The sequence below is a fragment of the Xiphophorus couchianus genome, chromosome 16 (genome assembly GCF_001444195.1).
Source record: "Xiphophorus couchianus chromosome 16, X_couchianus-1.0, whole genome shotgun sequence".
Lineage (NCBI taxonomy): Eukaryota > Metazoa > Chordata > Actinopteri > Cyprinodontiformes > Poeciliidae > Xiphophorus > Xiphophorus couchianus.
Genome location: NC_040243.1, coordinates 18932118 through 18949337, shown reverse-complemented (window position 1 = coordinate 18949337; position 17220 = coordinate 18932118). Strand labels below are relative to the sequence as shown.

At 39.8% G+C, this 17220-nt stretch overlaps 1 protein-coding gene across 1 annotated transcript; it reads left to right on the top strand.

Annotated features, from left to right (window-relative positions):
* The first annotated feature begins 4261 nt into the window (after positions 1 to 4261).
* pmm1 (phosphomannomutase 1) lies at positions 4262 to 15857 on the top strand. The gene is made up of 8 exons (XM_028041697.1): positions 4262 to 4743; positions 5375 to 5492; positions 8073 to 8149; positions 8294 to 8385; positions 8532 to 8631; positions 9601 to 9676; positions 12116 to 12231; positions 14430 to 15857. Exons 1-8 carry the CDS (start codon positions 4660 to 4662, stop codon positions 14613 to 14615), a joined length of 849 nt encoding a protein of 282 aa, XP_027897498.1. The 5' UTR covers positions 4262 to 4659; the 3' UTR covers positions 14616 to 15857.
* The last annotated feature ends 1363 nt before the right edge of the window (positions 15858 to 17220 follow it).

Here is a 17220-nt window from a genome sequence, read left to right as displayed (position 1 = left end):
TGGATTTAGACAATAAAAGTCTGCTCATAAACCATTGTCACCACATTTTGAATAAGCCCGTCCTTACCCAATCGGATACGCAAATCGAATTAGTGCTCGTATCGTAGAAGACCACAGGCTTTACCGTTTAGAGCGTCGAAATGTTGATCGTTCCTACAGTTGTGTGTGGAAACAGATGGATCATTTGCATGTTTATATCCTCTCTAATCACACTCGTGTTTTATATGGCAACACTACGGCCATAACTGAGGAGACTGTAATCTAACAGTTCTAATTATGAGTTTCTGTTGTTTATATGAATGGTGTCCTCTTTAAGACAATGAGGTTTGTGCCACCGTGATTTTCAAAATGCTTCAGTTTCACCCAATTCCACTGTGTTTTTGTTATATGCCGTATGCTACATCATGAGTGTGATTTATATTTTAAACATAATTTATGTAAAGGCTAATTTAAAAAAAATATAGAATCTCATGTTACACCAAGCATTTGCTCCGTCTGCACTGAATTTCACCATGTGGAATGGTTGGAGTGGCTCCAACTGATGGCAGCCTGACCTAGTTTTTGAGCGTTTCATTAATAAATATTTATTTATTTATGGAGTTACTCTTCCCCTGTTTTAGAGGAATGAGCTTTAAACAGATGGAAGACAATGACAACATGGCAAAGTGAAATACAGCATGATGCACATTTTATAATCTTTTAATCGCAATATAAAGTTGTACAAAACTACAGAACTACTTCGTTACCTCGCAATAAATTTGAAAATACACCCGTCTATTTCCTATGCAGTCATATAAAACTTGCATACATCTACACCTTTACAGATCCTCGATGAACTTGTGTTTACAAGTTCTTAATCATTTGGTGCACAAAACTGGTAGTGAATCGATCTATCAATTGAGTGTTCATGTTCGTTTGCGTAATAAAAGTCTTGCAAAGACTTATATTTTAGCAGGAAGACTTTCAGTTTTGAACTTATGTCTTGTTTTCCTCCTTCCATAAAGCAAATCAGTCACTGCTACAGTCCACATGATCCAGGCTGTGTAATCCTGTCACTAAACCAATAAAACAAGCAAACACATTTAGGCTCCTGTGCCTAACTTCCTGCACATCACACGCCATCCTGTTGCCACCTTGCAGAGTCGTAAACATCTCGAGCGAACACACGGATGACGCTGCAGTAACACAGTTGGGTTGGGGAGAACGACCATTTAGCACCTTCACATTTCCACATGAAGAGGCTTTCCAGCTATTTCAACATGGCAAAAGAAACAACAGTGTCTCTGTGTCGCCTGGGTTGTTAAACAGCAGCTGGACTGCGGCAATTTGTGGTGTTCCCATCAGTACGACACAATGACTCAGAAGTGCTTTCCATTATGCATTTATTACATTTATTCATCGCACAGCGACAGAGGGATTTCCATCTGTGGTTCGAAATGCTACTAAAAGCAAAAAATTTATAAATGCAAAATAAATCCATTGAAACATCGGTGCGTTAGCAAAAACAGCATAAACCAACGGTGTTAATATGAATTCATCAAATGCATTTATTCAATCTAAATGTGTTTTGTAGTTAATCTATTGACAGGCTAAACTAAAAGCTGATAAAAAGCAGAACATTCAAATTTAGTACATAATCACGAGCCCTCATTGCATTTTTGTTTACAGTACTTTTTGCTTATAATCAGTTATTTTGGCTTCATGGAAACAAATATGGAGGTTATCTTGAGTTTTAAAGTTATTAGGAATCATGTCTTCTTCCTCAATGAAATAAGTTTCTTTTTAAGAACTTATATTTAAAAGTTTCTTTAAAGAACCCTAGTCTCTCCCAAAGGATTTCATCATTCAGGTTTTTATTTCTGACATATCTTTTGGACCTAAGAGTTGAATCAAGAATCACTCATAAGTTTTACATTTGACATAAAAAAAAATGGGAAGAATCCTTTAGCTCAGTGGTTCCCAAAGTGTGGGGTGCGCCCCCTGGGGGGGCACAGTGCCATTGCAGGGTGGGGGGAGCAAAGCGGTATGGATGAAAGAAAAAAACCAAAAAAACAGTTTAGTGTTTCACTGTAAAGATGGTTTGTAGTGTTTTGTTGCAGCCTGAAGTGTAAAATAAACTTCAGTGGAGTTTGAAAACAAAATATGTGTATAGGTTTGTGTCTGGTTGAACGATGTGTGTGCCCAGTTGTTGTTTTTTTTCTTTTTTGGGGGGTGATTTTATTGTAATCCATAGGGGGGCCCAGGAAATATTTGGGAACCACTGCTTTAGCTTTAACTATTTGAGGCATGTGAGGCATGATTATTTAAACCAAACAGAAACTTTTGTCATTGTATGTGACAACTGTAATCACATTCTTGTGTGTAGAAATGACAATGTCATCTGCATGCGTTATAATTTCAACATCATCACACACTAGCAGGAGGTATTTAGGGCTCAAATTGATGGCCGGGAGCTTTAGCACGTCATCTCCACTGTAAAACATGGCTGTAGCAACAAGATGCTGTGCGGATGTTTTTTTATCATGAGGGACTGGAAAGTTGGTCAAAGTTTATGGGAAGATGGATGAATCAAATGCTGGTTCATCCATCCCCCCAAAACCCCCGAAGATGGCTGTCTGGTTCACACTGAGCCGGGTTCTGATAGATGTTTCTTCCACTGAAAGCAGAGTTTTTCTTTCAACTGTTGCTTGCTGCATGTATGAGGGATTAACTGCAAAGTTAACAACTCAAGTGACTGCTCAGTGTTGCTACATCCTCATTCAGGGATAGTGTCAACTTAGTCATTTGACGCCATCTGCTGGGTTTCCTTGGATAAACTTTTTATCTAGTTTAATAAAATGAACTTCACTGCTCTGTTTGGTGCAATGAGGAACAATTTGGAAAAAGTTTTACTTGGAATCTGCATGAGTGGATTGAATTGACTTTTTTTCTTCTGGGTTTGCTTATTAATTAGGTAATTAAAATGTATTAAATGGACTCAGCTACAAAGAACAAATTGAGAACTGGAGAGAATATTGGGAGTGGGGAAATTGGATAATTTTGAGAGAGAAACAAATATTGAAAACCTTAGGGCTACAAGAATGAAATCTATCAGAGAACACAGTTTATGTTGATGCCATGAAAAGAACAAACCTGAGTAATCTGTGCACAGAATTAATTTTGATATTGCTCACATAAAGCAGACTTTTGTCCTGTTTAGCTTTTGGGTTTATGACTAGACGAAAAAAGAAGAAGCACGAAAAACTCATTATGAGTGGCATTATGAGCTGAAGTAATTTCAATTTTAAAACGCCAGGGGTCAGTGTAGAAGCACAAATAGCTTAGCTCTGGGTCAGGAAACGTCACGTGAATGTCACGTTTATACAAACTTAAATTGATTATTAAATTGAGTATTTTTGAAGTTTTTAAAAACAGACATATTTTTCTGCAGTACTGAAGCTGCACTTTACTTGTTAAAACAACATCCACAGAAAAGAAGAAAGCAGTAGTGATCATTTGGATTTCTGCCTAAGGTTTGAGTGAACATCCCACACTGAGAGGTATGTATATATATAAAAAACATAATTCTACCTCTTCTTCTAGGCTTAGCGCAACACGCTGACAACATGAAATAGGCTAAAATATCTCAAAAAGCAACACATGATGCCCTCTGTCTGAGGAAATTCAATAACAGATAAAAACAGCATAAATATCAGTTTGTAAAGGTTTAAAAGGTCATTGTGAAACTCTAGCAAAATACACAGAGGGTCTATATGCACAAAACATGGAACAGTGCTGAACCTTTCATGTAACTAAATTTAAAAATTTCTTCACTTGCCTCAGTTAATGTCAGTGTTCATGATTCAACAGTAAAAAAAAAAAGAAAAAGAGAGTTTTCTGTTCGTCTGACTGAAATGAACATAAACTCCAGAGCCCAGGTTCAAATTTGTCTAAAAATCTCTTGATGATCCACAACAGCTTTTGGGAAACATTCTGTGGAAGGGTAAACCTGAAGTTACATTTTTTGAACATCTAATAAAAAAAAAACCTAAAGCCTTTCAGAAGAGAAAATCTTTACATTGTAAATATACAGTGCTTTCTTTACATTTTGTATTTACAATGTAAGAAATAATAATATAACAACACATCATACTATAATATAATGTAGAATAATATAGCACATCATAATATAATATAAGAAATATTATATAATATAATTAATATAAATAATATAATATAATATAATTTCTCCTTTGTTTACTATCTCACTTGAACTCGTCTTTGCAGGTGAAAGGTCAGCCGCCTGTTGCCCCGCCCACTTTCTACGTCACTGGCTGAGTTGAATGGGCTCCGCTGTAGTACAGCGCAGCAGAGGAAACAGGCACGTACTGCACGCTGAAGTGGACACCTCGCTGTCACACTGAGCCGAACAGAGTCGAACCAGAACCAACGGACCGGGAAGCCGCTTCCAGCTCGGAAAGGAAGACGAATATCTACTTTAAACTCCCAGTTTGAGTCTGTTTCTTTAGAGTACTTCTGGACAGGATGTAGTTTGTCCTCATGTGAGATTATACGAGTGGCACGAGACCGAACCTCCCACTTTTAACTTACATCTTTAGAGAAGAAAACAGCGAGCCGAGCCGAGCCGAGCCGAACCGAGCCGAGCCGAGCCGCCCAGGAATGGAGACTTTAAACGGCTTTCCCACACAGCGAAACGTCCTGTGTCTGTTTGACGTGGACGGCACACTGACGCCACCGAGAGAAGTAAGCTGCCATCCATCCAACAAGCAGCCTATTGTTGGTGTTAGTCTGTCATTAGAAGCGTTTTTCTTTCTTCCTACAGCAGCAGCTCCATCCTCCTCTGCTGCTGCTGCTGCTCTCTCTCCCCGGCTGCATCCTTTGCCTCCCACTCTGAGGAGGGCACACTGTGTCCTCACGGCATCACGTCGTCCTCATTCATTCAGTCTGGAGACATTTCTAATCCTGCCTCCTCATAAACCGGAGATAACACAGCGGGTCGAGCTGCTTAAAAATGTAGACATCGTCACTTCATGCCACTCTTGTTTATTTGACTCTTCCTTTGCCTTGCTGTTAATATTCTAGTTTCCATTGAAAACTGCATGTGTGCAGATTTAGTATTAATAAAGTGCTGGTTGCTGTGTTGGGGCTTATCTGGAGCGATTGCTCAATGTGTGTTTGTGTGTCTGCACAGTTCACGCCTCCAACAGTCACAACATGAAACCAGCCTTTACAGTCATCTTATCACGATGTTATGATACTTTAATGACTAAGATTTTTCTCTGCCAAAGGAATATCTGTTATCAGATGACAGATGTTGTTGGCGAGTGAAAAACAAAATAAAACACTCAAAGTTCGTGTTTCTTGCAATGTGCAGAAAATCGACCCGAAGCTGGACGAGTTCTTCCAGACTCTGAGGAGGAAAGTGAAGATCGGCATCGTGGGAGGGTCGGACTACCCGAAGATAGCCGAGCAGCTCGGGGAAGGAGACGACGGTGAGCAGGCCGCTTCCTGTTTCAACCACATTTTTGTTCTTGTAGGTTTTCAGCGCATCAACTCAAGCCTCCTGCTGCAACTTTGTGAAACTGGGAGTCAGTCTGTGGAGAGAAGCTGGGAGAAACGGTGAAAGAAAATGACCTGAAACCCAGAGAAACAAAGATAAACCAATTAGATCAGATACAATTTTGTTTTTTGCCATTTATTTACAGCATACGGTTATTTATGCTGTTTGTTATTAAAGATTTGAACATCTTGTTTCAAGATTACTGCAGGCAAATGACTTACAGTTACCAGGTTTATAATGTTTTTGATGAAATGTGTCAAAAATGTCATTGTCAGCGTTATTATATAATATTATTATTGAAAGTAGTTGCGTTCAGCCATTAGAAATTAATTACCTCGTAATAGCTGATATCGCACAGTAATGATGAAGTCCAAAAAAAGCAACGCACTCAGCAAGCAAGATACTCAAAAATATTTTATGTGGAGGACAGATTGCAGAATTTATGATTGCAGCTCTTATTTAGTACTTAATAATATAATAATAATAATAATAATAATAATAATAATAACAATAATACATTTGATCTGAGGGTGTCTTCCAAAGCACTAAAGGGGATCGAACAAGAAATGGAAACAATAAAGCAAAAACTGTAAAACTATGAAAGGCATATGTCAATATATCAACACACAATTAAAGGAGGGAGCAACATGAAGCAAAATAAGCAAGTTTGAAGAAATCATTTTAACAGGCCATATATTATTTTAGCTGTCTATACTGAAAATAAGCAGACAATTGACACAATGCTGGTATATTTAGAAATCAGAGATGTTAGCAGCATGTTTAACGGGAAAACACATCCGGCTAAAATGTACTGAAGATCTTCAAAAAGCCTTTTGACACACATTAAAAAGACAATTACTGATAGATTTTATACATTTTAACACTCCTTAATAAGAATGTGCAATATAATCTCCCAACCCCAGACGTACATATAGTAATTTAGTTAACAAAAGTGTTTTTGTTTGAGTTGTCCTGGATTTTCCTGATGATTTAGATTTTCGACGGCTGAAATCGGCAATCAGTGAGACTGGGAATCGCTTCATCTCCGCAAACAACACAGATCCGCCGATCAGTGTGGAAGCTCAATGATTTAAGCTGAAGTGATCTTAACATCAGTTCAGCTTGAGGCAGAACGCTGGAGCCGCTCGGTGTTTCTGTTTTTGACGTTGAGGAGCAACTGTTCCGCTCCCCTCACTATCCTCTGCAGGACCAGCTTGTCTGATTCATTAGCTTCCATTCCGAAATGCGGTGCAACGACACACCCAACCACACTTTAGGGTCGCATTTCAGTCAGGCCTCATGCGGTCGTCCATCTGACCCCTCTTTGCTTCGGTTTGGTTCACTTTCCCAACTCATGACTCCTGACTCTGTTTCCAAAGCACACCGTCACGCTGAGCAGGGAATGCATAGCTGCAGCGGACAGCTGATAGCTTGTCTATCTGTAAATATTAGCCGACAGCTGGAATGCAGATGCACTGCGCCAAGGCAGAACACAATGTGGCTTCACGTCCAAGTGTGTTAAAGGTGAAGCTGTTCTTGGCGCTCAGTTGCAGCTGATGTTGTCTCTACCCACAAAAAAGACCAAGGTGGCGCATTTAGGTGCATATGCTAAAAGCTAACAGAATCAATGCAAGAGTTCACCTGCTCTACACTTTTGAGTGTTTTTGGTCTCCAGCTGTTGTTTATGCGCAGGCACCTCCAAAGAGTCATGTGTATGTAGTGCAAACAGTGAGGTGGTTGGACGTTTTGCAGGCTCTACCTGGAAAACAGGTTGTCTTAGTGGCTACGTGTTTTGGTCCAAAGCCAGCAAAACGTACTTTTTTTGGTACTATTGTAAAATTTTCTTGGCTGTCTGACGTTTCCTCTTCAACCCAGAGAAGATGAAAGTTTGCTAACAAGTTGAACATTTCTCATTCCCATATAACATGAGCTCTTTCCTCTGCTTTACTCTGTCTGATTATTGTTCAGTTGAAGTTTTAATCTCAAAATATTTTGCAAATTCTGCACTCAGTGCCAGTAGTATACCACTGCATATATTCTCAGGAACAGGCTTTAAGTAGTTCTGAAAGTTTTCCAGTGGATTTTATACTATTACTATTATTATCTACACTGTTTCCCACCTTGTTAATAAAAGTTTTTATTAAATATATTTTTACCTTGCTGCTTGGAGCCTAGATGAATTAATAACTGTTTTCCAACAGCATTTGCATTTACTATTGAGCAGGAATCTTCTATCTGATTTCTGTTTTTTGTTTTTTTTAGGTTATAGCGTTTAAATCGGTTCCTAAAGTAAATCAAACCGTTGATAACTCAGATTAAAAGAAGAAGAGAGATTAGACTGATCAAAACTCTTCCAGCCTTTTTTGTATGCAGTATAATCAGCAACAAGTCTAACAACAGCATCGAAGGCTACTTTATTTTCCGATTCTTACTATTCTCAATTTTTTAAAAATAACTCTTTGAGTTATGGCGATCACATTTAGCCTCATTTTGTGTGTTTTCTCTCTTTCAGTGATTCACAAGTTTGACTATGTGTTTGCTGAGAACGGGACTGTTCAATATAAAGACGGGAAACTCCTCTCAAAGCACGTAAGCGAGTTCATATTTTCCGTGAGAACAAAGCCTGAAATCCCCCGTTTATTATGCTGGAAAGCAATGTTTTTAATGAGAATGGTAATTTCCTTTTAGCACGATTATTCTGAAGCCATATTAAATGCGTTTTTGCTCCTGCAGGCGATCCAGAACCATCTGGGAGAGGAGCTGCTGCAGGATCTGATTAACTTCTGCCTGCGGTACATGGGGCTCATTAAGCTGCCAAAGAAAAGGTTCGTCACACAAACCTTTCCGATAACGTTCACCGGGTTTCTTTATTTCAAATGAATGCTTTCATTCCTTTACACTTTCCCCAACAGAAGCTTGAGAGCCAGATCAAAAGGAAATCATTGAATCCCGCTTCGTTTTCTTCCCGCAGGGGAACGTTTATTGAGTTCAGGAACGGGATGATTAACATTTCGCCCATCGGTCGCAGCTGCACCCTGGAGGAGAGGATCGAATTTTCCGAAATAGACAAGGTAAATACTGTTTACCTGGAAAAGTCCGTATCACAAAGTTACAAAATCGCCACTACTGTGCACAGGAAGAGAATGTTTCAATCTGAAGGCAGATAGGATGGAGCAAAGCAAGCAATTTTTATTTTTACCAAAAGGACCTTTTTGTCTCTCTTTCTAAGCCGTGATCTGGTTAAACAGACAAAGAAAGGTCAAACATTGACCTGTCAACACAATCTAACCGATTGAACACTGATGGTTGACAGTCTGGCTAAATAAATGAAGTAAACGTCAGCAGAGGAGAAGTTTAGCCGCTCAGCTACGTCACCACACTTATATTCTGTAATCTTCCTCTATTTTCAGAAAGAGAAGATGTAGTTACATTTAAATTGGCTTGACATGTTTTTGACGTGTATTTTAGCTATGTGGAAAAAAACCTAGAGGATCAACTCGTCACTAATTAGGTTAATTATGCAACAGGCCGGTAAAATGAGTCTAAAGCGACTCTTCCTAGAGAGGTCGAGTTCCTCCAGGCACCGACCGAGTGCAATCAGTGGCGTCTCTCAGGTAGAAAACTTGTTATTATGAGCTTGATGCAACTGAATGTGAATCTGTTCAGTAATTAAACTGAACCAGGTTTAATTTAAACAAAAATGGATTCCTGCTAAAATAAATGACTCTCTACTAAAGACCATTAAATTGTGCCTGAAACCAGAAAATGTTTTAATCCACTGGCAGATTATTTAACTTCACTTCACTTCCATCAATGTTTATGAATTATTAAGCTCGTATATTGTGCTGTGAAGTTAGTGTAGCTTAGTTTTGTTTTATGTCAAGTACACCGGATTATATTTACTGGTTAGGTCATTTCTGAAGTTTTTTAAGTGGCATCAGAGTAAAGGGGGTTAATAAAAGCAATCCACCGTTTCTGTCATTTTTAAAAAAATATTTTTTGCTCCAAAGTCTTTAACCCGTTTGTTTCTTGTTTCTCAGAGGGAGAAGATCCGGGAGAAATTTGTTGCTGCCCTGAAAAAGGAGTTTGCTGGAAAGGGGCTTCGCTTCACCAAAGGTGATCTCTCTCTGCATCCATGCAGAAAGGCGGGCAAAAGGGGAAAACAGAACGACATCATGAGCAGCGAGAACATCTTGTTTCTGGCGACACTCTGTCAGGAAGAAAAACAAACTTAATAGCATCTGTTTATGACGGTTCGGCTCGGTGCCAAACCACTTTTACAGCATTTCCGTCTGCTTGTTGCTCCTTATCTGTTGATAAAAAACAAGAGACCCCCCCTCCGCCCCTCCGCCGGCCCACCTTTGGTTCATACTGAACCTTTGTGCTGGTTAACTATTACACACACGCTGTTCCTTCTCGCTCTGTTGACGACACGCCGCAGCAGAAGGTACTGGATGTTTGCTTACGTGCCTCGCCGGTCCGCTGATGACGCGTTAGGACCGCTCTCGCTTCACACAAACAAGAACCGACCCGTTCGGTTTCCTCAAAAAGCCTGCCTGCTGAATGTTGGGGCTTTCGTGGTCGCCGGGGCTCCCGGGGCGTGAAATCAGAGGGGAACGCCGCAGCCCAAATCTTTGCGATATTGACTCTAACGCAGTGAAAACGGCTTGGCAGGTCCGGAAGGTTTATTTGTTTGCTTTTCCCTCATCAGCTGATAGAAGCTGCAGGTGTCATATAACCCGACACTGCCCAGTCTGCACCGAGACCGAAGAGCTAATCAGTGTGTCCTGGTATCATCTTCCTGCTCTGGAAGGATTCTGTATTAAATAATTCATTTCAGCCCACAATCTGAGCTGTTAGCATTTTTAAAACATGCAGGCTCAAAGTTAAAGTTGGGGTTGGAGCTCTGAGTTGTTTATCTTTTGGGCGTGAAGGTGTTTGTGACAGAGCTGGGTGTGTGAGGACAGAGCCTCCCGATTGGCCGATTCCCGGAGGCGAGACGGGGAAACGTCGCTTAGGTTGGAGAGAAGAATGTGTGCCGAGATTTCTCTCTGTTTTGTTTTCCTCTGCCCTCATCTCACAGCGCCGGGGGTTGAAGCTCAGCAGAGACGGATCATTTCAGCTTTTTTTGCTCTGCAGTCTGGTTTTATATTATGGCTTTAATTACAGGAAATGTTCTGCGGTCTTGGTGAAAACATAAAAAATTATAACCCAGTGGTGTTTTGTTGATTTCATTTGATTTTCTCTCAAACAAGAAGTCCTCCTGCTGTCTGTCGATGGGTAGAAGTTTAAGTTTTATTTTCGTCTGTTAAGTTATTTACTGGTTGGTAAACTGGATGTGATTAAAGCCACGATTCTCTTTTTCTGTCAGTAATATTTTGAATAAATGTAACTCTTGAAAGTAGGGCTGCAATATAAATCAATAGCAGTATCTATGGTGATCAACACTTGATTAATATCAATAAATAGAATATTCAATATATGAAATAGTCAGTGAACTCCAATCCAGAACCGCACAGCATTCTGGGAGATGTAGGCAGAGGAAAGGCTTTATCTGCTCAACCTCTCATACGACCAGCTAATCAAGGTTGGTGGCATCAACTAACTCATTCGCTCTTTGGTTACCTAGCAACTCACTCAGTCTTTGGTTACCTGGCAACAACTTGTTGAGTAACTTGCGCAGCAGCAGCATCAGGTTTTGCCACCGTGCTAGAAAGCATTCACACTGGACGCACAGAGGAGAAACTCAGGTAATAAATAAATAAAATCAGCAGTACAGCAGTTGAGTCAAAAAAGTATTAATTGATTTAAAGTTAAAGTTTAAAGTTTGACTTTGACCAACAGGCAAAGCTTGAAGCATCAGTGGAAACTGAAAAAAAAATAAAATCTGGTCAGTCTACAGTCCTGGTCGATGAAAACTATTTTAAATCTAGATCCAACAGTTATGAATAACTTTGGCCTAATTGTATATTAAAATACATTATGAAAATGTACTTGTAGATTAATGGACGTTCAAACATTGTTTTCCTTTTTTGTCTAATACTGTGGAGCTGGATGTCGGGCGCTGCTCCACCATTTCTGGCGACAAGCTTTATGACTGTAGACGTTTTATGACAACTGATTTCAGCCTTTTTTCTTATTTTACTACACGCTAATTCATAACAAGCTTCAATTCAATTCATAATCTACTGAAATTAAATATTGTTACATGAGTCCAATAAATAATATCTACCAGCAGGAGGACACATAGACTTATGCGATCAAAATTGTCCAATTGGACCAAACTGGGATCAGAACCGCAACCAATTTGAAACAGAGTTTAATATGAAAGGTTTCAGAAAGTATTTTATGATTCAATTTATCATTTATATATTTTTGCTCTTATTAAACATATTTAACTACAAATAAATTTATATGCAGCAGTTTAAAGATGTGGGTAAGAAATTCAATTGGTACAAATATTCCCATATGAATTTTGGGTGAAAATTGGCCTGGAGCCATTGACATAATACTATGATAATGTTGACAGGTGTGTCGACGCTCGTCTCGTTTCAGGTGGGCTCATCAGTTTCGATATTTTCCCTGAGGGCTGGGACAAGCGGCTGTGTTTAGACCTGCTGGAGAACGAAGGCCTGGACGACATCTACTTCTTTGGCAACGAAACCTCAGACGTAAGATCATTTCCTTTACTGACGTCAACACAAAACGTCGGAGTTTATAACTAGCAGGAGGGCAAAATAAAAGGAGTAATCCTCTGTCACTCCTCTGAAAACGCTTGAAATTCTTCTAGTTTTGGTCCAAACTTTCCTCCATTCTCTCACTGTCATCCCCATGAATCATATTAGCGTTTTACCTGCGTTACAAATTCACAGCAGACCATGTTCCTTAGTAATGTTGTTTAATACTCTACAGTCTCCTCCGTTTCTTCAATTGTTGCTCCAAAAACCACCTTAACACCAATTAACCTGGTTCAGGAAGCTGCAATGCCGTAACAACTCGCAACATAAAAACATGCATCGGTTAATCATTTGCTTCTAGAGACAAACTTGAACCAATAAATAAAATCCCAGGAAGGTTGCTGAACTGCCCGTCTACCATTAGCACGTCTCCGCTCTCTTATGCGCAAACGAAACTTAAAGAAAAAGCTGCTCCTCTGCCAGACGGACGTATTGCTCTGGTTTGAACATCATAAAATTTATGAGCGGTGTTTCAGCTGCTCTCTGCGCGCCACTCCCAGGACGGCTGAATATACGAGCGCAGAGCCGGTCACATGGCACTGCAGCAGCAAAGAGTTTGTTTTTCATCATCGTAAAAGGTGAAAAACACTTAAAAACGTTTGGGGAAAACCCAGATTAAACCAACTAGAACACGTCACTCCGGACAATAATACAGATTTTTTACAGTGTGGGCATGATAAATCTGACTAAGCGTAACGCAGATACACAGCTTAGTGGGGAAGCAGCCAATCACATACAGAAGACAAGGGCAAGTTTTTTCAAACTTTGAAACAACTTTCAAAGCACAAATTTTGCAAACCACTGTTAATGTGACTCTCCAAAGTTCATTATTTGTTACCTTGGAAACTCACATAGACCTTCCTCCACCCTTCAATTTGCACGTAGCCATGAATAGCTGCAAGCTTTTACTTTCAGTGGTTTGTCGCCCAGTCTCTGCTTCAGATCGACTGGCCTGCGGCAGCCTGAGGACGGGGGGAGTCCTGCCGTTTCCTAAAGCAGCGCTTGGGTTTAGCTGAAGTCAGACTACTGGAAGAATGCAGCAGCATTTGAGCAATCTGACCTCAGTGTCTCCTGAGGGGTCGTGGGTCACATTCCTGCTGGTGTTATTCCAATAAATGGGGGGAAAGAATTGCAAAGTTATTCACTCTTTGTCATGTTACCCATTTCACCAGGATTTAGTCTTATAGATAAACAAAAGAAGCACACACATGATTTATGTGTTGGGTTTTATTTTGGGGTATCAGTGTAAATTAGGCTGCAGCAAAAAAAAAAAAAAAAATCTAAATTATTTGTTCTTTTCCTTTCATGTCTCAGTTATACACTAGTTTGTGTGAAAATATCCCACAAAATCAAGATGAGAAAGTTTAAAGGGGCAGTATCATGTATTTTCCAGGCATATAGTCCCCGTTGTTATAAAAATGCTGCATTTGTCAAACATGGCTTAAAATAAATTTGACTTTGTAATTTAACGCCTTGACATTGGGTCTCTGTCTCTTTAAGAAACCCCTGCTCTTTCTGAAACTCCACCTTCAGGAAGTCACTACGAGATCACTCCTCTCTTACTCCTTTAATGTTTTTAGCAGCGTTGCACTGAGAAGAAGCTGCTATAAAGAGTTCAGCTGATTAGCAGCTCCACCAGGCGTTTGCTAATCGCGGCTGGCTAGTCTGAAGGAGCTGCATGGGGAAGAGTGCCGCTCTGTGAGGCGGAGGTTTAGAAACAGCAGCTCTGGGCAGCGTTTTGAAGGCGGCGCTGGGTCCCTGCAGGCGTTTTGTACAACTGAACGGTTGCCATGGAGATTAAAGGATCTCTCAAACAGGCATGAAAGAATCAAGGAAACATGTGATGTAAGGCTCAAAAAAGTAAATTTTACATAACACGGCCCCTTTAAGAATAATTAAAACATTTCGAGAGCCGTGTAAAGAAATAGCTTCTCTTTGTTTGTCACTGTGATCTTATGAGAGGATGAACATGCTGAGCGGTAAAAACCTCAGACTCAGTGAATAAAGCCTTCATTTGTTCATGGACGTTTGACCTGGTGGTTGGTTTTAGTCATGAGAAGGAAACCCGACCACATGAACTCAGATGTGATATGATTATGATGATTATGATTCCTCCCTGCTCCTGTTTCCAGGGAGGAAACGACTACGAAATCTTCAACGACCCGAGGACGATCGGCTTCACCGTCTACTCGCCCGAGCACACGGCCCGGCTCTGCCGCGAACTTTTCTTCGACCTCATCGGCACACCCTCAGCCAAAAACCCCTCCGAACTGGACGGCAGCAGGAATATCGAGCGCAGGCTTTTAATGAAGTGCTGAGTGGCGCCGCTACTCAGCACTCCTTGTTAATAATGTTAGTCTAATATATGAATGAAAGGCAGGAGGCGGGTTTTATTTAAAGAAACAGGCAGCAGATGTTGAAATTTTAAGTACTGTGCCAAAAACTACGTTTGACTGCTGTGATGAGAAGCATGTGACCTTAAAATGAACCCAAAATGAACTGGAATATTTATCTTCCACATGACTTTGGGTATGAAGTGATATTTTGCACTAATGAGAGGATCATTTTATTCCTGTAGTTATTGACAAACTCACCGCAGTTAGGGAGCGGGACGGAGGAGACTCAGACTACAACTCTTTGGTTTTTGGTGATTAACTTCTTGAAAACAAGGATCTCTCTACATTTAAAGTGTAGGATGCACCAAAGGGCCACAACATTCCAGGTTGCTTTAATTTTTAAACTGGATCCGTTTTAATATGTTAACCATTTAACTATCTGGCGTCAAACATTTACATCAACTTCTCAAGTGTCCTGAAGCGAATATGAACTCCTGTAAATGCACTTAAGGGAACAATCAGCAGATTTAAAAGGGAAGATTCAAATTTTCTTTAATCAGAATTCTGTCGAGTGGTTGTGAACAGTCAATATCTTAACATACGAAATGTAATTTTTACGTATCGATGTGTTAATTTGATTTCAATGGCCATCCAAAGTTATTCAAGTTTGACTAGATGTTAGCAAAAAAAGATTAGGTGCTATGTACAGCATGTAAGATGATTACTGCTCATACTCTCTCTACAGAACCCCCTCTCAACTTTCACCTTTTAAAATACCGTCCAAAATGTATCGAGTCATTTATTAAGAAAGCTGAAGGTTGAAAACATTCCAAAGACACATTTGTATATCAAGCCAAACTTTCTATACCATGTTTGCATACATTTGCCTGAATAACTGAAATAGATTTGAAAAACAAAACAACAAAAAATGCTGAAAGGCGCTAAAACAAATTTAGTTTAAGACCATTTGACCAAATGACAAATGGTCAATTTGACTAAAGACAAATAAGAAACTCCTGACTGGGAATTATCTGATGACTTAAGCAGCGTTTATGACTTTTGCACAGTCTGGATGTTTAGAAATGAAAGTGGGAATTCATCTCAGCCAGTGAATTGAGCTTCTGTGACCTGCCAGATGTTTTCTGATCGGTTCACCTCGCTGCAGATAAAATGTCCGTCGCATTAAAGTCTCCAAATGTCTGAGCTTGAGAACATTTTATGAAACGTACGCTCGTTTTCCACCACTGTTTTAATTTTTAACCAGATTTTGAATGTGCATACCTAATGTTTTATGGTTTGGGAACAAACAAACCCTCATAAAAATCTATAAATAAAAATCTAACCATCCGCACTCCTTCGAGCTGAAGGGCTACAGTGGACTTTAAATGCAAAGCTGACAGTCGCCTTATAACGTTTCAGTGGAAGTAACTGGAAGATCGAGCATGTTCCAGTTAAACAAACAAACTATTTAACTTAATAAATCTATTTTGAAAACCTTGCTGCCTATTGGTGTTTATTTTTTGTATTTCCAGGATGTTTTCTCCTTTATTTCGCTGGCCACACCAACCATGTAATTCAGCTTCTAACCACTAGATGTCACCTTTTCCCTCTAATAACTTTTTAAAGGTTTTGCACGTATAGCTTATCTTCATGCTTTATTGCTCCCGTTTTAGTTCAGATTCCCACAATTGCAAACCAAGAACGTTCTTGTCGCTTGCAGACGTCGAGTAATGTCGCTATTTTCATGCTTTCTTTAACATTTAATTTTTATTTTGAGTTGTAGAAAGAGTTTAACACAGCACTGCATCAGCAGCTCTGTCGGACCACACATGAATTTGATCAGACTCCGAATAAGCACACCTTCCGTTCAAGTCCTAAATCACACTTTAATGCTTTTTCAAGGCTCAGTTGAAGTGATAAAAGCACCTTTACAGGCAAAGACACGGACACACGTGACGGCGGGAAACTTGCAGTAGTAGAAAATGAGGCGCAATGTCCCATTTAACCTGGGCAGCTACGATGTGCGGAGTTCCTCTAACATGATCCGGTGAGGCCACCGCGTTTCCCCAAACACACGATTTTCACTCACTGGCAGTAAAAACCACAGCTGTGATATACAGTATATGCATCTGATCCAAAGTGGCAGGTCGAGTAGCTTCCATACTCAGCAAAATGCAAAGCGTGTCATAATCTGACAAAAAATATATATATATATTAATTCACACACAAATGAACGAATATCCACACAGAGAGAACGATGAAGCAAATTCGCTTTTATGGAAATGTGTGCAGTTTCTTTCTATTTGAACTAGCGGCGGCTTTTTATATGGACGATATGGCTCTCTGCCCTTGGCGCCACTCCGACGGAGGGCAGCCAGGTACTCCAAAAAAAATGAATGAATTAAAATATTAACATTTCTCATGCTAAATAGTTTTCTGCTGCTTACTTGGTTGTCCCAGGGTTTTCCTTTGTGTAGTGAAATGTAAACGAAAAACATTGCACTGACTTGCAGATTCCTATTCTGCACTAAACTAAAGGACAATCATGACACATTTTGACAACTTGCTCAAAATCAAAAATATTTAG

Bases quoted from the DNA above. Each gene is read 5' to 3' on its own strand.
- pmm1 (XM_028041697.1), top strand. From the start codon at position 4,660: ATGGAGACTTTAAACGGCTTTCCCACACAGCGAAACGTCCTGTGTCTG. The intron at 8,386-8,531 runs GTTCGTCACACA...TTCTTCCCGCAG, and splicing joins ATTAAGCTGCCAAAGAAAAG to GGGAACGTTTATTGAGTTCA. The intron at 8,632-9,600 runs GTAAATACTGTT...CTTGTTTCTCAG, and splicing joins AATTTTCCGAAATAGACAAG to AGGGAGAAGATCCGGGAGAA.